Genomic DNA, 21,016 nt, shown 5'->3' with positions numbered 1-21,016 from the left:
TTCCCTGTTTCGTTTTCCTGAGTTCTCGTCCTTGTTTGTTACTATGGTTTCTAATTGAGTTACGCACCTGGTTCTTGTTCTATTAATTATCTTTGTGTATTTAAAGGGGTCATGAACTGGCTTTTAAAAAAAATAGATATTGTAGTCTGAGGTCAACTTATGACGTTCGCTTGGTTTTTACATTCAAAAACATCAAAATGAATAAGTAATAGGCTATTTTCTACCCTAGTTTTGAGCCTAGCTCAAAAACGCTCGGTTTTTATGGGCGTCTCGCATTGAAGACTTGGAAGTAAACGCCCACTGCTGTGAGTGGATAACAGTTTTGCATATTATAATGAGTTTCGTGTAATGCGCGAATCGGTGGGCGGGGCTAAACCGTCCGTGTTGAAGTAGCCGTTGATCTTCTTCTGCGGGGGTGGTGTTTTATCCTCTTTGTCGTCATAGTTCCCCACTTTGAAAAACGAGTCGTTTGCTGAGCCTGGTGTCAATAAAAGCTTTTATTGGACTAACAAGGACGTTTTCAGTTCTGAAACTTACAGGATATTCTTATAATATGATGACCTCTTAGATGTCAAAAGCTCAAGGAAAATTTGATTTCTCAGTTCATCACCCCTTTAAGTCTTGAGTTCTGTCTGTTCGGTGTCGTTAACTTTATGTTTGCTTCGCGATTCCTGTTCTGAGTATTTTGGGATTGTAAATAAGACTGTTGGATTGTATCTTACTCGCCATGCTTGCTTGCTTGCTTTCTTACCGGCAAATGTGACAATCGTATTTTCTGATGTATGTGTCGTGATATCATGAGGTAGCGGATGATATTCAGCCCTTTCTGTTTTCAGGAACGGTTCTTGAATACATTTGAAGAAATGTTGCTCAGCAAGTGTTGCATTAGTAATTATGCATTTGTGTTATATATATATATTGTGTTTCTATGTTCCAGGAATCCAGAATGTTCTTAGTCTCTTTTGTGCGGTTCTGACGGAGCACAAGGTTTTGTTCCATTCTTCCAGCTATCAGAGACTAGGAGAGGCTTGCCGTGCCTTAGAGACCCTCATGTTTCCTCTGAAGTACAGGTGGGTCAACATCCAATGTTAGTGATATACCCAGAATTAGGGATGCACCGATATGAACATTTTGGCCGATACCGATAACCGATAATTCTTTTTATTTGAAAGCCGATAACCGATATATCGGCCGATAAATCTAAATTTTTATAGAATTTTTGAGAGCCTGATTACAAAAACAAAAGTCTCACCATTAAAAGTCATGTCTCAAGCAAACAATTATAATGTTCTCATGTCTTTTAATGCCGATATGACAGACTTGCAGACAAAATACTAAAGTGTATTTTCCTTTTTTGAAGTGATTTCTATCATATTTCAAGCAATTTAAAACCATCATGTTGAACAGTGCGCATCTGAAGTGTCTCAGCTGACGGAAATAATAAATTTTTTATCGGCTTTAATATATCGGCCAAATTTTCTTATCAGGGCGATAACGCTAACATTAAAAATTAACAGATATCGGCCGATACCGATATGGTGGCCGATATATCGTGCATCCCTACCCAGAATAATGGATCTTCAGTTGCCTTGATAACAGCATCTCATTTCATTAGCTACATTTTAAGCCGATCTAGTTCAATCTAAGTGCGTTGCGTAAAAACTAGGACACTGCTGTATCAAATAATACTTGCCAAAAAAAGCTCCCATTAATGTGTACTCTTCACAAATGATAAGAGTGTAATTTTGCCAACAGTTCTATTTTTAGGGTCTTTTGCAATAGTATGTACTATTTTTATGCTTGGTATGTAATGAGAACAGTCTGATGTTAACATCTGCTTGACATGTTGATTGTGGTTGCCTAACTCTCATTTGGACCACAGCTACCCCTACATCCCCGTCCTCCCATCTCGACTGCTGGAGGTGTTGAGTTCGCCTACGCCCTTCATCATCGGAGTGCATTCCATGTTCCAGAGCGAGATCCAAGAGCTGGTGAGCTCAAGGCCATACAGAAAGACATTTTTCAATGGTCAGATTCTGCTCTCCGTGACTCATTCGCTAATATCACTCGTTTTGGTTTCTGTTTACAGCTCGATGTGATCATTGCTGACCTTGATGGAGGAACAATAAAAATCCCGGAGTGTATACACCTCTCCCAGCTTCCCGAACCCCTGTTGCACAATACTCAAAAAGCACTGTCCATGGTAAAAAAAAATGCTTTATACACACACACACATTGTGATGTTGTGTCAGTTCTTTAATGTGCCACTTGGTTTGCATTTAAGTAGATATAGCAAGTATATGTATTAGTATTAATATAGTGTAATATAATCTGAAATTGTTTTTGTTATTGTTGCTTTTTACTGAAGACTGTATTCCTACTGTTTGAATTGTGCATCAAAATGACCATTGGAGGGATGTTTAGTCTGATTATCTATATTACAAGTATCTCCACTGACTTTGAGAAGTGTGTGTCAAAACCTCGTATGTTCTGGTTTCCCCAGCTGTCTGGCTGCCACTTTACACTAGAGTCTGTAGTTTATGTGTTAAGCCCAGAAAACTGATTTTGAGGTAAAATAGTAAGTAAAAACTTAGATTATATATATATATATATATATAATTCTTTTTTATTTTATTTTTTTAAATGAATTCTACAACAATCAATTATCAACCAACTGAGTACTGGAAACATGAGCCATTGAACCCCAATTAAAAAAGTTCAATTCAAATATCTAACAAATATGTTATGATAGATTGTGCTAAAGGTGACTAAATCATTTTGATTCATTTTGTAAGATTTTTTTATGATAAAGAGCTTTTCCATGCTCTATACAGTATGTGTTTTTCATCTGACAGCAATTATATGAAGATAAGTTAGGACTTGAGCCAGATCATAAATACTTGGGACTGGGCTTTTTTTTACTTGGGCCAATAAACTTCCACTTAGAAACCATCCTGAACCCTAGTAACCACATAGCAACACCATGGTATCTAACCACAACACCCTAATATCATTGTGGCCAGGTTTGCACAGGAATCACCATATTTTATATAAAAATAAATAAATAAATAAATATATATATATATATATATATACACTCACCGGCCACTTTATTAGGTACCCCATGCTAGTAACGGGTTGGACCCCCTTTTGCCTTCAGAACTGCCTCAATTCTTCGTGGCATAGATTCAACAAGGTGCTGGAAGCATTCCTCAGGGAGTTTGGTCCATATTGACATGATGGCATCACACAGTTGCCGCAGATTTGTCGGCTGCACATCCATGATGCGAATCTCCCGTTCCACCACATCCCAAAGATGCTCTATTGGGTTGAGATCTGGTGACTGTGGAGGCCATTTTAGTACAGTGAACTCATTGTCATGTTCAAGAAACCAATTTGAAATGATTAGAGCTTTGTGACATGGTGGAAGTAGCCATCAGAGGATGGGTACATGGTGGCCATAAAGGGATGGACATGGTCAGAAACAATGCTCAGGTAGGCCGTGGCATTTAAACGATGCCCAATTGGCACTAAGGGGCCTAAAGTGTGCCAGGAAAACATCCCCCACACCATTACACCACCACCACCAGCCTGCACAGTGGTAACAAGGCATGATGGTTCCATGTTCTCATTCTGTTTACGCCAAATTCTGACTCTAACATCTGAATGTCTCAACAGAAATCGAGACTCATCAGACCAGGCAACATTTTTCCAGTCTTCAACTGTTCAATTTTGGTGAGCTCTTGCAAATTGTAGCCTCTTTTTCCTATTTGTAGTGGAGATGAGTGGTACCCGGTGGAGTCTTCTGCTGTTGTAGCCCATCCGCCTCAAGGTTGTGCGTGTTGTGGCTTCACAAATGCTTTGCTGCATACCTCGGTTGTAACGAGTGGTTATTTCAGTCACTGTTGCCCTTCTATCAGCTCGAACCAGTCTGGCCATTCTCCTCTGACCTCTGGCATCAACAAGGCATTTCCGCCCACAGAACTGCCGCTCACTGGATGTTTTTTCTTTTTTGGACCATTCTCTGTAAACCCTAGAGATGGTTGTGCGTGAAAATCCCAGTAGATTAGCAGTTTCTGAAATACTCAGACCAGCCCTACTGGCACCAACAATCATGCCACGTTCAAAGTCACTCAAATCAACTTTCTTCCCCATACTGATGCTCGGTTTGAACTGCAGGAGATTGTCTTGACCATGTCTACATGCCTAAATGCACTGAGTTGCCGCCATGTGATTGGCTGCTTAGAAATTAAGTGTTAACGAGCAGTTGGACAGGTGTACCTAATAAAGTGGCCGGTGAGTGTGTATATATATATATATATATATATATATATATATATATATATATATATTTATTTATTTTATATAAAAATATGTATTTATTTTTATATAAAATATGGTGATTCCTGTGCAAACCTGGCCACAATGATATTAGGGTGTTGTGGTTAGATACCATGGTGTTACTATGTGGTTACTAGGGTTCAGGATGGTTTCTAAGTGGAAGTTTATTGTTATAGTACAACAATAAACTATAACATGCAACTTATTGTTGGATGTTATAGTACAACAATAAACTATAAATATATATATATATATTTATATATATATATATATATATATATATATATATATTAGGGCTGTCAAATGATTAATCACGATTAATCACATCCAAAATAAAAGTTTTTTTTACATAATATATGTGGGTGCACTGTGTATAATTATTTTGTATATATATAAATACACACGCATGCAATTATATATAAATCTATATACAGTATATACATGAAAATATTTCTTAAATATATACAAGCATGTGTGTGTATTTATATATATAAAATAATTATACACAGTGCACCCACATATATTATGTAAAAACTTTTATTTAGGATGTGATAATCACGATTAATCATTTGACAGCCCTAATATATATATATTACTATATATTACTAAATAAATATATTACTATAACTATTTGCTTTTGCTAGTGGTGCATAAATTCTTTACACTTCACCTTTAAATCAACATATTTCATAATTTTTCCTCAGTAGCTAATCTGCATTTTCAACATATACGTGTTTTTTTTGTTGTTGTTTGTTTGTTTTACACAGAATTGAAAGATGATTGTGACCAGAGACATTCCATAAGCTATATTTGCACCATTTGTCGTGTTTCCACAGATAGCAGGATATTTCCTCACACTGTAAATACCTTCTTTGTCTTCAGGTTTTGCATCCAGATCTGGAAGGAGCAGATAATGCCTTCCCACCCCCTCGTTCTGCTCCATCCAACCTCAAACTGCTGGTAAAAGCCTTATATGTCTATTTTTCGCTTTTACAATCGCGCAAAATAACATGTTAAGGTGGCGGACACACATATGGCCGACATGGGAGTCAATTTTTGGGTCTTCAGGGGGCAGAATTATCTGTTTGTTAAAGGAGTTTGAACTCCCATCACGTACGCAGTTTATTTTGAGACGAGAACATTTTCACACTGACTCATTCCATCCTCATACGTTGGTCTGGAATGATTCTCAGTCCCTTCTATTCTGGCTTTCTTGTGTTTGACAGGATAAGGAGGTGAGAGCGGTCTTCCTGCGCTTGTTTGCACAACTCTTCCAGGGCTACCGGTCCTGTCTGCAGCTCATTCGCATCCATTCCGAACCTGTGATTCACTTTCACAAGGTGAGAGGAGGCCGCTGATCGGCAACTTTATGGTGTTAAAACTCATTTGCAGAGTAAATGGCCCCATCAGCCCACGAGCGATTAGGAGCAATTACTGTCATCATGCCAGATCATTCCAGCAAACCTGCAAAAGACTTTCTCAAGTGCTTGCATAATGACTGTATGAGAAGGATCTTCTTACTAATTATGTCCAGGGTTTTCAACAAGGGGTCTATAACGGTTCTGCAGGGGTCTGTGGACAGATTTACAGTATAAAACACATAAGATATTCTTTAAGAAGTTTACCAATGTTTTATATATTTGAAAATTCATTTCTAAATGTGGTATATTAATGACCTGTGATAGGAGTAGTTCTCTCAAAAATGCAAATGTAGTTATATAGTTACTCAATGAATAGGATCCCAGACAGCAACATAGTGTCGGCCCAGATCCGGCCCACATCTGGTAAACATGGATTCCACACGTCCACGACGTGGGCCGGATCTGGGCCGACACTATGCTGCTGTCTGGGATGCTTTCAAGCTTATAGGGATGAAAAAATGCTTCAAAAATATAATGAAAGTAGGCCATACAATGCTTCAGCTATATGTCTAGTCTTTTAAAGTCAAAATTTAAAGCAAGACACTACTGGCAAAACCCTTTTTTTTTTCATGCACTGGTCAGTTTTGAGATTTTAGGCAATTTTGCTTCCATAACATGTCTTCTTTCAGACTAGTGGGAAGAAAACATTCGAAATATGTATTCAAGTTTAATTTATTACACTATCTCTTTGCATAGATTTCAATTACAATACATATTTTTTTAAGGCAGTTTTCTCAAAATGAGTTTTTCTCCTGCACCGTGCAATAAATCTCCACTTCGGTGGCACATAATATATCCTGAAGGTTTTACAGAGAGCTTTGTGAATATATAATTTGCCTGATTTATATAACATTTATTCCTATAAATTCTGGCTGCTTACAGCATTTTCTGATTTTTAAATTCCAAAATTTCCTCCTCAACAACAGTTAACTCTTAATATGTCAACAAAATGAAACTCTATCCAATGTTCAGATTTATTTTCTGGATATGTATGCAAATTAGTTAATTAGATAAGGCCTATTTTGCGTATTTAAGAATTAAATTTCATTAAACTTGTAATACATAACAATTGCTGTAATGTACTGTAATTAATCGACTTGGGAAAGTATGATCATATCAGGAGGGATGTCAATATTAATTAACAGTGAATAATGGCATAAATTTCTGTTTGTCCCTCACACAAATCTATCATATAAATTCAGAAGACTTTTCATGAGTCATGAACTACTGCTATAATACTAAATTGACAAAAATTAAAATTTTCGGGCAAGTAAGTGCAAAACATAACATTCTGAAGGTAAAAATGAGGCGTTCAAGTCATATATCGAAAAGACTGTATTTGCTCATTTGACGCACACGAATGGCACCACAATGTCTTAATTATAAGTTGAAAACTTTTTCCTTTTAGCCCAGAGTTTCCGAGTTATCAGTGAGAAAACATGGCAGACGTCATGAATACAGTCTGTAGTTGACGGTAAATTTGTTCACAATGTGTGAAGTTATTAATATTTGATTAAATTTACAATTAAACTGGCTAAGTTGCTTGTACAAAATACGATAGTTTTGTACAATTACAATAGAATATATAACTATTCAGTGTACAGCAGCATCATAAATTGAACAAAAACAAAAAGCAAAAACACACCTGATACACATTCTTTATTAAGTTTGTAGAATTAGAGTTAAGAAAAAAAACTTGCTGTATATTTTGTAGAAAAGGTACACCATCTTGCTCCGAGCAAAGTAATTTGAACTCATCTGACACCATAATTACGTTTTCTCAACTCGTAAATAAGAACTTCACATGAGAAAATATTAATCTGATGACCTGTCATGTTATATAGACTGCCGGACATGCTGTACGGTACAAACAACTCTTGACTGGTTTGAAATACAGCATCTGGCTTTAACTCAAGGCAGCTTGCACTTGTACAAACACCTGCCTTTTCATAAACACGGTGAGTTTGGGTCTGCGCCAGAGAATGAAAGAATAATCTCAATGAACTCACTAGATAAGCACTGAGCTTTGCCTCGTCCACGTTTTGCTTTGAAGTGCTTCGCTGCAAACGTAAGCGCTCATGCCGACGGTATCGCGGTTAATTTGTTTAAAACACTTTGGTCCATTGGTCCATCGGATTGTCCCTGCAGTGAGCCATATGAAAATCATCAAACTTGCATTCACAAGTGTTATTTCACCCCCCAACCTGTTTTTGTTTGTGTCGGGCCGATGTCTCTGTGGCAACGTCTCAATACGACCCCTCATAAAGCACCCCACATGGCTCGCATTATAGTACAAGAATGCTTCACGTCTGGAAACTGAGCATCTTGCCCTGCCAAATGCTGCTAAATTTACTGGCTAATGCTAACGCACGGGATCTGTTTAAAATATACGTATGCCCATCTTATTTGATGTATCTGGTGATGCAGATAACAGACTTAGTTTCTTCTGGAAGTTGTTTTGTTCAGAAAAATCTCTCTGCACCATTTGAATCAAACTTGGCCACTCATTTTGAAGTGGAAGTTTAGCAGATGCTGCAATTTTAGTTTGATCACTGACCTTCTTTTCTCTGATATATAGGCTGCCTTCCTAGGCCAGCGGGGCCTGATAGAAAATGACTTTCTGACCAAGGTGTTGGATGGCATGGCCTTTGCGGGATTCGTGTCTGAACGGGGACCTCCATACAGAGCCTGTGATCTGTTCGATGAGGTGCAGTACTTCTTTAACAGAGCTTACTAAGTAATAGAGATGCAGAAGGGCATCATTTATAGGCACTAGGATGCCTTTTAAGTTTCTTTCTTTCCACCTCACATGTAATTGCAGTGGTCACACTTTGTTAGGTGGCCTTAATTACTATGAACTTAACCATTTAATACAAAATAATTTTGTACATACATGTTGGTTCATTGTAACAACATTTAAAGTATGTGCATTTTAACTTTACCCCTAACTGTAACCCAACCCTTACCCCAAAATCTTACTCTGACCCCTATAATCCTAACCCTAACTCTTAAACCTAACCAAACTCATTAGCAGTTAATGTGAAAACTTTCTAGAACAACATGTATTTACAAAGTGAATTTTAATGCATAGTAGCTAAGGCCAAGAAATACTAAAAACTGTGACCGAAAAGGCAAAAAAATCTCCAAGATGGGGAAAGCGGGAGAAATGCTGGTTATAAATGTTCTCATAATTCATTTAATACCAGAAGTTAAGATAAAATAAAACAAATTAATCCAAACTAAATGTATGTTTTATGCTTGAGAAGCATAATGATCACATCAGATATAAATTATGTCCCAAATTATGGACTTTACACTATGGGGTAGCATTTTATTTTACAGTGTCCTTATGCATAATTACAAATTATGCATAATTACATGCAACTAACCCTGACACCAAACCCCAGGGTAACACTTTACTTGAAGGGGTGTGCATAAGACTGACACGACACTTTCATAATCATGACATGACACATGTTATGAATATGAAGTAAGTTTTATGCATGTTTGTGACATCTGTCATTAAGTGTCATTCGCTCAGTTATGACATTTTTAATGCAAATATGACATTGTTTGAGATGTCTTTGTTATGACACCTTGACATAAACCTATACATCATAACCTGTCAGTGTCTTTGTCATGACAACTTGACATTACTAAGACAACACAACCTGTCATAAACATGACCTAGCAGATTAATTATCAAACTTAAGAAACCACTTAGCTTTATTGGTTTACATTACATTAAACTGTCAGGTGGTTGGTTTTGACATTGGCTGTCATGAAGCCATTATAACTGTTTAATGACAAATTCAATTTGTACCACTGTAGTTGAGGTCACGAAAAATATTCATGACACAGTTATAATGGCCTTATGACAGCCAATGTCAAAACCAACCACATGACAGTTTAACTTAATTTAATGTCAAGTTGTCATGACAAAGACACTGACAGGTTATGATGTTATGGTTTATGTCAAGGTGTCATAACAAAGACATCTTAAACAATGTCATATTTGCATTCAAAATGTCATTATTGAGCGAAAGACACTTAATGACAGTTGTCACAAACATGCATAAACCCTACTTCATATTCATGACATATGTCATATCATGGTTATGAAGGTGTCATGTCAGTCTTATGTACACCCCTTCAAGTAAAGTGTTACCCCCTTTATTTTAAGGTAACATGTTGTTACAGTGTAATTACATAAATAAGTAATATTAATTAACTTAATGTACTGACTGTAGGGTTAGGGCTTGGTTTAGAATTAGTTGCTTGTAATTATGCATTATTCACTGTTATTACTATAGTAAGTATATTAAACTGGTAACTGTCACGTTAAAATAAAGTGATACTGGTTATTTTGTCATGCAACATTGGTGCCTCTTCCTCTCTGCTACGCAAGGAAAACTGAAGTGTCCAACATTCAACACTTTGTTTCATCCGGGTATTTGAAATGCATTTTCTCATTGCATTTGTGTTTTCAGAATATTTTTGAAAAAATAATAATGAATAACGTAAGAAAAACAGAACAAGATGGAATCAGAATGAAATCCGTGTCCATTTCATCGTGTACTGTATGGCATGATTCAGTAAACAACCGTAATCGGATCGAATCATTGTTAGAGCAAATATTTACTCTCCTACTAAGTAACATCATTCCACAAGAGGAAGATAATACACGCGTGACTCAGCTGAGTGAAATTCCAGCTATTGTTCTGGGCAATGGTAAATCAATTACAGGTGGAAAAACTGATTTCTTGTGCACATTGTAACCACAGATTCATTGGTTTCTACATTAAACTGCTCTGTTTCTGTTCTATAGCTGGTGGCCTTAGATGTAGACCGCTTTAAGGAGGAAGAGGAGAGCCTGGTCAAATTCCAGAAGCGTTTGAGAGATCTGTCAGAGCAACTTTACAAAAACGTAAGCACATGACGCCGTCTCTCTTGTCAGTGCCTTCAGGTGTTTAAACAAAAGTGTTGTAAATGATGTACACTCAGGTGACATCGGGTCACCTCAAGTGGGCGGCCATGTTCAGGTCACATTACCTTTCAAATATTGATCAGTTTATCTTGATTATGCTCCTGTTATTGGAAACTTTCTCTCACAGAATAAAGTATAAAATAACATTTATGCAATGGAGATTATAGTACTCACAGAGTTATGCTCTTGATGAGTGATGGTGAATTTTTTCCAAATTTTACACGAAAAAAACAAACAAACAATAAGCCACTGATCCAGAAAACATCTCTAAATCCTGAATTTCAACAGTTGTGTTGTCACGCATTCTGTAGGAGAACCCCAACCCCCACATGGCCTTCCAGAAAGTGCCTCGTCCCAGCGAGGGCTCGCACCTGCGGGTGCACGTGGTGCCCTTTCCCTTGTTGAAGGAGGAGAGGGTGGACGAGTTGATACAGGAGGGCCTGGCCAAACATCACACCGCCCCCATCAGTACCCGTCCAGAGAGGAAGTGTGTGGTGCCCGCCGGATCCCCTGTGGGTGAGTGACGGGGTCATGTATATACAGTATATATAATTATTATCACTTATTATTGGTGCTTTAATATTAATAGTGGTTTTTATTATCAATGTTTAAGACAGTTTTTGCTGCTTAATATTTTTCTGGAAACCGTGATACATTTTATTCTTTGATAAATAGAAGGTTCAGAAGAACAGCATTTATTTGAAATTGAAATCTGTTATTATTTTTCATCCTTGCTGAATAAAAGTATAATTTTTTTTAATCTTACCCCAAACTTTTAAAAAATGTTATGTTTCCCACAAAAGCATTGAAAATTATTGTTATTCAACATTGATAGTCGGCATATTAGAATGATTTCTGAAGGATCATGTGACACTGAATACTGGAGTAATGATGCTGAAAATGCTTTGCATCACAGGAATAAATTTGATTATAAATATATTAAAATAGAAAACAGTTATTTTAAATTGTAATAATATTTCACAACATTACTGTTTTTTTTTTTGTTTGTTTTTTGTTTTTTTGTTTTTTATCAAATAAATGCAGCTCTGGTGAGCATGAGACTTATTTATTTTTTTTAAACATAAAAAATCTTACAGATCCCAAACATTTGAACGGAATTATATATAAAATAAGATAATACGATCTTGTGAAATGAATTTGACAGGTTAAGTTTGGTCAGCATGAAACTGAAGTTTAATTTTGATTGAAAATAATGAAGACAGAACATTATTTAAAAAAAAGAGGGTCAGTGAATAGAGTTTTTGAATAGGTTCAGTTTTGATTTCATGCCAACTTAAATTCTTTGGCCCACTGCAACTCAAACCCTGATCAAACTCAAACCTTGATCAAACTCAAACCTTGACCGACTGGACAGGGCAGTGGTCCACCAGCTGGATTTTAGGAATCCTGATTTAGTGTTTTGCAGTTAAAAAAATGTTGTAAACCACTGATTTACTTATTTGTTATGTGATGATCAGTCACTGATCATCTCAAGCCACCAAAACGCCGTTGTTGTGTAAATGAACAGCCAGAACGCATTAAAAGTTTTCTGTTGAAAACGGTGTCCTGTAAGAGGCCCCTAATGGCGCTTTTCCATTACCAGTACCAGCTCGACTCGACTCGACTCGCCTTGGCTCGCCTCGACTCGGCTCGCTTTTCGCTCCGTTTTCCATTGCAGAAAGTACCGCCACAAATAGTACCCGGTCGTCATAGCGACGCATTTCGTTCCTCGTTGCCCCATCAAGCTCTCGCTGGATCCTCTCTTCGGCAACCAAACAAAGGAATGTCTGCACCTCCTCGTTTGACCACGGCGTATTCTTCCGAGTTGCCATAATAATAGTAGTAAGTTTAGTAACTATCTCTGGCCAAATTATTTAAAATACTCCATTTGGCGCGTGCAATGATGACGCAGATTCTCTGTGACCAATCAGCAGTCGGCATTGTTTTCACGTCACATTTTAGTATCGGCTTAGCTCGCCTCAGCTCGCTTGGAACCTCGCCGGAGGTGGTACGAAAAAAAGTACCCGAAAGCAGGTACAGGTACAACTTTTACACAGTGGAAAACCAAACAAAGGCGAGTCGAGTCGAGCCGAGCCGAGCCGAGGCGAGCTGGTACTGTGTAGTGGAAAAGCGCCATAAGTTAATATCTAATGATTTTTACAACGAAAAAGCTAGACAATGACTTTCTTTTAGAGCTGCTATACAGCCAAAACAATTTTTGCTGCATTAATTTCCTATTATCACTGTAAAACTGCTTTGAAACAATCTGTATTGTAAAAAGCGCTTTATAAATGAAGGTGACTTAACTTAGTAAGAAAAATAAATCTTGACAGGATCACGATCCTGTTGCAAAGCAGAGGGTCTTTTATCATCCTGAAGGGGGTTATTTTGCTTATACAAGCGGTTTAATTCAATACTTACTTGTTGGCTTACATTGGTGTCTTTTATTTTGCCTTTAAACTGTTTTAATCGCAACAAGGCACTTAAGATGGTGTTTCAGTGATTTTATCACAGTTAAGGCGTTTATAGGCACTCTGCTCTGTGTTGAGCATAACAACACATGGCCTCTTCATTTGTTAACGGTTCTTCTCTTTTATGCAGTATCTATCCTGGGTAAGGCCAGCTCGGTGTTTAACAGCGCTCGTAGACTGGAGGTGGTCCGGACGTGCATCGGCTTCATCTTCGACAACAAGACTCTGGAGACAGAGAAGGTGATGCAATCGTTTCTGTGATGACAGAAGGATTAAACCCACACATTCACTTGTACAGCTGGAAAAAGACAGCATGCAGATTAGCTCGCATTAGTGATGCCATTCGTAGCACGATAAGCAAAGCTTTCCAGCTGCAAGTCGTACAAACGTAGGAGGAAAGGGGTGAACAAACAGTCACACATATTCTTCTAATTTCCCTGCCCTTATCACTAATGCTAATATTATTCTAACATTAACCACGACTGGTGTTTGTCTAAAGCTTTTTAACATATTTTTAGTCTAAATAGCTTTGTGCAAATTACCTGTAGCAAAGGAAATTTGCTCACAAGGGGATGTTTGGAGCCTGCCATCATTTGAGATCTATCCCCAGTGTGTTTGCATTGGAATGGTAGCCAGCTACCTGCACACATTGAGTTTAAATGGTAGGTTATACAATGCAAGCTTGCATCCCTTTACAGTTGTAAAAAGGTTGTGCTTGCAGCTTAACGGCTTCTCTGTGCCAGTAAAGACATCACCTCCACACAACCTCAGCCCGAGTAAACCTGAGCGGAGGGTGCTGCCTTCGTCTAGACGTAAAATCTCATCAATAACAACCGTTCTGGAATTTTAACTATGGGTCAGAGGTCAACTGGCTGGATTTAGCTGGAATGATCGCGCCCTTTGCATGCATGTATTGAAGCGAACCACTTCTGCGTCCAGATGAGGGCGGCCCACTCTGGTTTAGGTGAATGGTACGCACTTAAAAAAGCATATGTTTTGGTAATGCCTTGAAACTGCTGTTTCTTCAGACACTCCCTGCGGCTCTTCGGGCCCTGAAAGGCAAAGCAGCACGCCAGTGCCTGACCGATGAGCTCAGCCACCACGTCCAGCAGAACCGTGCCATTCTGGACCACCAGCAGTTTGATCATATCATCCGCATGATGAACTGCGCTCTACAGGTGGGCATCAATATTAGCAGAATTTATTACCACAGGCAGCGACCTAAAAGAAAAAAACAGTTAATCAAGTAATTCGAGAATATAGGAATGCAGGAATGCTGCAACATTAAAACATTGGATTTTACTTTTTCAGTGCAGCGTTACCAGAAGTGCTATTCAGTGGCTGCCAATGCAATTTTTTAGAATATTTTTTATATTTTAAACATTACTTTAATTTAAAATAAATATTCACGAAAGAATTTTATGGTAATGAAACTTTTTTTTAATTTTTGTAAAAATATTATATTTTTACTAGGACTGTCAAACGATTAATCACGTTTTATATATAAAATGTTTATATTTATATAAAATATACATTATATATAGGCTACATTCAGTCTATATACAGTATATTAGGGGTGGAACGGTACACAGAAGTCACGGTTCGGTTCATACCTCGGTTCAGACATCACGGTTCGGTACGATTTCGGTACAATGGAGGGAAAAGCAAAACAAAAATGCAGAAGGCATTGTATTTTTTAAATAAGTTTTATTAATAAAGGCATAGAACCAGTTTACTTGTAGTGCACTGACAATAGTTTTATATTAATTAAATTAATAAAAAGACAAAAAGACCTTGCGATATGTTTGGTAATTGAACCTGAATTAATTTAAAATTAATTTGCTATATTTCAGATAAATATATTTGTTTTCCTTAATTTTAATTAACATTATTAATTAACAATGTAACATTATTCTCATCTGAATTATAAATAATTGATTTCTGTATAAAATAATATTACCATTAAAAACGCATTCGATTTTCTTTTTTAATCAATGTAGAATGTGTGTGATTAGTGCTCCGAGGACGAGAAATGAAAACCAATGCGATATGATGAATGTCTAAAAGATGGGACCCACAGACTGTTTTGAAATGGAGTTGGATAAATATGTTTTGCTTTTAAAACAGTGTATGTGTGTGTGTGTGTGTGTGTGTGAGAGAGAGAGAGGGAGAGATTTTGGTTGGGTGACAGTTGTAGGTTACAGTTTGACAAGAGTTTACAGTGTGACAAAAGCACAATGTTGTGTTTTATTGCGAGTGTACACAAATATAAGTAAACACTTTGCAGGTTTAATGATCTGTATGAACAAAATGACGGAGTATGTTTTTTATGTTTCCACTGTTCAATCGCGGCCGCGCCTCTCTCTCTCACACACACACACACACACACACACACACACACACACTCCAGCATTGCAATCTTGACATCGCAGCCTGTTCATTATGCGGTCACACCAAACGCGAATAGAGCGTTAAATTCGCGTCTATCGCGTCTAGTTCGACGCTAGTCCTAAGCGAATAGGACGCGCGTATAAAGCCAACGTTTGAAGTGAACGCGCGTTCAGAGCTAAGCCGATGGTACAGATTATGTGTCCCTAAAGAACCCGCGTATCTAACAGTAGTTCCGCATTACATTAATTAATTTCCACGCGAGTTTTATTTATTTTTATACCGTGTATTCTCCGTGTAAATTCGTGCACCGAACCGTGACGCCCGTACCGTTTCGGTTCGGTACGAATACATGTACCGTTCCACCCCTACAGTATATACATGCAAATATTTCTTAAATACACATGCATGTGTGGGTATTTATGTATTAAAAATAATTATACACAGGACACACACATATAATATGTAAACACAAACTTTTATTTTGGATGCGATTAATCGCGATTAATCGTTTGACAGCCCTAATTTTGACTTATTTTATACATTTTTAGTAGATGGATGGATGGATAAAGTTAAAGTGCAGGTTAGTGGGGAATGTTATGCGTGTCGTGGAAAGAGTCTCTTAAAATGTATATTAACCCCTTAAGTGTCACCGGCCCACCGGTGGGCCCAAATCTATTACATTTTTTAAACAGTAATATCCTATACTAAACCTAAACTAATCTTGACAAACTATATATCATTTGAAAGCTTACAATCTCTAGTTTCCATATTTGGTGATTGATTTCCAAAATAAATTACTGAGGAGCCGTAATTTATCAATTTGCAACAAGAATATTTTCATACTCCTAAGGCGTGTTTAGACCTTTATTTTGAAATAGTGATGGACATGAAAAATCATGAAAGGGTAGAAACCTCAGTTTGTTTTCATGCCAAGAGTTCAAAAGATAGCATCCATTCAATTATTTTAGAAAAAAAGGTCTGATTTTTTTTTTTAAATATAAAGAAAAAAATGATAAATTCACCATTTTGTTGCAGGAAGCTATAATGCACATACGTGTTCTTTTTATGTGTTTCTTAGAGGTTGAATTCATATCAAAATCTGCCAAACTTCTCATATTACTTCTGAATAGGATGTCTACTTCATAAATTGTATGAAAATTGTGGATATAATGGTTCAGATCACTCAAAACACATATGGAAATGGAGGCGCCCTTATATGGGCAGTAATGGAGTCTGGTTGTCATCTAGTGAAAACGTTTGGTACTGCGCCCAAACAAAATCTTACTGAAAGCTCATTATTTGAGATATCAACCTAAAATTTGAAACACAACTTGTTCAGCTTTTTGGCTTTGATTTTTTTGCAGTTGTAGAGTTGCCCAGGTTTTGAAAATATATATTTTATATAAAATATGAATAATTAAATTTTTTACTTTGTACATTTTCCTAAACTCAAACTTCTATAACTTTTTTTCTGTTTCACTTTCTCAATTTATTTCACTTCTACAAAAATCTGCTAAATGTCTTCTTTAAAACAAGACCAATCTTACATCTTTATTCCAAAGCATTCTTGAATTACAACCATTTAAGTTCGAAATGTGCATTTTCATGTATATTCAAAAAAAGGGGGGTGACACTTAAGGGGTTAAGTGTATACACCACAAACTGCCATTTAGGGAAAATCAGCAGCTCTTTGTTCTCCATTTAAAATACTGCCGATGGGGCCCTCCTGATAGGATCTATGACGTAAAGTAGGTTATTAATTAAATGCAATGCCTGGAGTCTTTTTAGAAAGGGAACAGCAGATTTAGTGTTAAACAAACATCTCTGACAAGGCAAATCGAAATGAACCTTTTCGTTTGAAAGTTCCAGATTTTTCCAGAATATTTCAGCCAGCACTGTGCCTGCATACAGCCAGCATGACTTATTGCACTGTTTTATTTTACTAAAGGAAATAATATTGCTTTAATTCAGAAAGGTATTATTGTTTGTCCCAATTTCGAACAGCTCACTGATCTATAGCTCTGCAGCTTCCTGTAAGAGGTTCACTTGATTTATGTGAAGTTGTTTGAGTTTTGCGCAGCTATGTCTCTTTCTTGTCACAGCGCTTCATGACTTATTGTGTGTTAGTCCATCACATTCCTTTATAAACTGTCACATTGCCATTAATCTCAGAGCGGAGTAGGGTCTTGCTGGTAGTTCCTTGTGTTTTACAACTTCACGTCGGTGTGGTTAGGGGGGATTTTAATGACGCTGTGCTGTTTAAAAAGCAAGCGACTTTTATAGAGTCACTGGACATTCCCAACATACTTTCATCAAAATAATACAGACCAGCTTGGGCCATGGATGTCAACATCTGCAGATGAGAAGAGTGGGGTTGTTAGACCAAAAAAAGTTTTGTACATTTATATATACAGTATATAAAAAGTTCAAAACCAATGGAGACAAATATTTTTGTGTAGTTGTCATCTGATAGCTAAGCTGTACGTAGGTCTGTAATGTATTGTTTTCCATTGAGAGATGAGATGCATATGTGGAGCAGCTTTCAAAAGATGAAATGCACGTGCTATCAGCTATCAGAGTCTGTTAATCAAGATGAGAGACAGAAACAAGCATGCTGGGCCCAAGCAAGAGTGTTTTCATGTAGACCTCCCTCCAGAGACCGTGCCAAGGGCAAAGGTTGTTTGGCACCACAGGCAACAACTTGACATGAAACAGGGATGAAAATGACAAGCTATATTATGTAGAAGTCTGAATAACACCGGAGAAGGTAAGCAGCATATGGACAGTCCGTGTGTCTGATTGTCATTGACCTCCTCTTCTAAACCTGCTAGAAATGTGCAGTGTTGTTTCTGTTTTTTTGATTCAACACAGTTATTGTTAATGAAAGTTAATGTAAAGTTAATGATGCGCCATGACATAGACAAGGAAACGAGCCACTTATTCTACTACAATACAATACAATACACTGCCCGGACAAAAAAAAAATAGGCAAATGCTTAAGAGTCTATGATTGGATCATTATTGCAGTGATTATTATTTTTCTAGCGTGTTATATGTTTGGCAACAGTTCTTCTAACCCTATAATTGACGGAGTGTGTAGCTTTTCATTTCTTGAACAAGCATGTAGGAAGACACATCATGGCCATATTCCAGGATGACAATGTCAAGATTCATCAGGCTCAAAGTGTGAAAGAATGGTTGTGAAGAGCGTGAAGATTCATTTTCACACATGAATTGGCCCATCTGAGTCCAGACCTTAAATTCATTGAAAGTCTTTGGGAAGTGCTGGAGGAGACTTTACAGAGTGCTGGACTCTTGCATTGTCAAAACAAGATCTTGACCAAAAACTGATGCAGCTCTTGATGGAAATAAATGTTGTGATGTTGTTTACATCAAGTGGTGCAATTTTTGGACAAGATCTTGTATCTGCCACGACTTTCAGCATGTTTCCTATAAAAACGTCTGACATTTTTAAGTTGTACGTGGTGTTAGAAAGTGACATAAACCACACAAAATCCCATTAGAACAGTCTGACAAACGGATTTCCAGAAATGCGCTTTGATTTCAAAGCACATATGAATGTAGCTCAAAACTGACTTGTAAAAATCCCATTTCATGTTCACATTTGCTAAATATGATCGGATTCCAAGCGGATGTGCACAAATATCGAACTTGGACTGACAGTCTGCACGAGGCTTATTTCACCGTAAAAAATAGTGTTACCCAGTTTTTAGAGACTTTATGAGGAATATTCTCCTTCTCATTGGAAATAGCAGAGATCATATCGATGGTGTTACTACCGTACCGTTGGAAACTTTTTTTGTTTTATGTAGGACATAAATCTTTAGGTCTCCTTTTAAAACTTAGTCTCCTTGGAGCATTTGGTATTTGCGATTTGTTGGGGAGCTCACATAAATTTTCGGTTCCTGATAGGTATGCGTGTTTTCGAAGAACAAAACTTGCATTACAGAGCAAATATTGTGAGTTTATAGCCTAGTTATTTGATAACCTTGCTCACAAGATCAGGGAAAGCATCGCAAGAATTTTTTAATAATTGTCCTGTTGCATGTTTATGGTAATGTAGCACTGCTAGTTTGTGCAAAGGCAACAAGCGTTATAAAAGAGCTCCACATTTTCGGGATAGTTTGTCATGACTCTGTCTCATGTGTGGCGCCGAGGTCAATGGATTTGTCTCAGATGAGCTGTAAGACAAACAAAAATAGCAGATTGCCTGGACACCCTAATTGCTTTCATATTACACTGCGGGTGCTCTCATCGCCTTCGCCGAAGAGCTACAACATACAGCAGTGACGCCAGTGATTATTCAAGTTATGTTTTTTGTTACTACATCAGCACTAAGAATAGCTGGAGACATAATCGCACAGACACACGCACACTGATGTTTTTAATGCCTCAGTGAAATTGTGTCATATGCTTGTTTTAAATCTTTGTTCTGACTGCAAGTGATGCAACAAACTAGAATGTTCACTTTAAGTCAAGTCACATTTATTTTTACAGTAAACAATACAAAGCAGCTTCACATTAATAAAACAGGAAAATTACAGTGTTGTAAATGTTGGAAAATGTATCTTGTATGAAACAAATTCATTATTATTATTCTACAGGAGATAAGTGTCATTATGCAGCTTAATTTAGTTAAATTAAATTCAGTTCAATAACAGTGTCAATGTTACTAAATGTTACTAAACAAGGTCAATTATCAGCTATAAGCAGTTCTACAGAAGACAATAGTGTCATTATTCAGCTCATTGTATACTGTAGATTCAGTTCAGTTCAATAACAATATTGATGTAGCAAATTTAGTGTCATTATCCAGCCCAATGTAGTTTGATTTTGTTCTCATCCGAGTGTCACTGCAGTTAACTCGATAATATTACTGAAAATTGAACTTAAGGAACTAAATGTCCTACACTGCAAAGTGAACATCAATAATAAAGATGTGTAGTTGATTATAACCAATGTTCCCTCAAATTTTTTTTCTTGCTGAGCAAAACTTTTTTCTATTGGGCGGACATTTTTCGCCACCTGAGCAAAAATATTCTTTATACCTGACCTGTACAGCATGTAGAAACACAATGGTTTCAACATTCAGTTGTAACTTTTAACTTGAATGTGCCATTTCTATTTTATTTGACCCTTGATGTAACTTATTGGTATTAAATCATATTTTCGAAAAACAAGCTTCTTAACAAATTAAGAAGTCACTAAATGAAGCACATTTTAGGTTACCTGATATTTTTTTACAGTGCTGTTAACTGTACAGTCTTTACCAAGAAATCCTATGAAAAATAATTTACAAAATCTTCTGCAGGACAGTTCAATTCTTTACAATAATAGAATATAGTATAAAAGAAAAGTAAGCTGTTACACCGAGATGGTTTGGG

At 37.0% G+C, this 21,016-nt stretch overlaps 1 protein-coding gene across 4 annotated transcripts in view; it reads left to right on the top strand.

Annotated features, from left to right (window-relative positions):
• Positions 1-21,016, top strand: part of sbf2 (SET binding factor 2) — a 148,872-nt gene that overhangs the window by 63,396 nt on the left and 64,460 nt on the right. For all 4 annotated transcript variants that reach the window (XM_056265753.1, XM_056265752.1, XM_056265751.1 and 1 more), the window contains exons 7-16: positions 938-1,070; positions 1,883-1,991; positions 2,090-2,203; positions 5,224-5,301; positions 5,568-5,681; positions 8,341-8,469; positions 10,591-10,689; positions 11,061-11,265; positions 13,351-13,460; positions 14,249-14,398. In XM_056265753.1, coding sequence (XP_056121728.1) covers positions 938-1,070; positions 1,883-1,991; positions 2,090-2,203; positions 5,224-5,301; positions 5,568-5,681; positions 8,341-8,469; positions 10,591-10,689; positions 11,061-11,265; positions 13,351-13,460; positions 14,249-14,398 — 1,241 coding nt within the window. The remainder of the gene's footprint in view (positions 1-937; positions 1,071-1,882; positions 1,992-2,089; positions 2,204-5,223; positions 5,302-5,567; positions 5,682-8,340; positions 8,470-10,590; positions 10,690-11,060; positions 11,266-13,350; positions 13,461-14,248; positions 14,399-21,016) is intronic.

Source organism: Rhinichthys klamathensis, unplaced genomic scaffold (assembly GCF_029890125.1).
Source record: "Rhinichthys klamathensis goyatoka isolate OS25496 unplaced genomic scaffold, OSU_Roscu_1.1 h1tg000240l_1, whole genome shotgun sequence".
Taxonomy (NCBI): Eukaryota; Metazoa; Chordata; class Actinopteri; order Cypriniformes; family Leuciscidae; genus Rhinichthys; species Rhinichthys klamathensis.
Note: the sequence above shows the minus strand (reverse complement) of the source record. Positions and strands in the feature narration are given on the sequence as shown.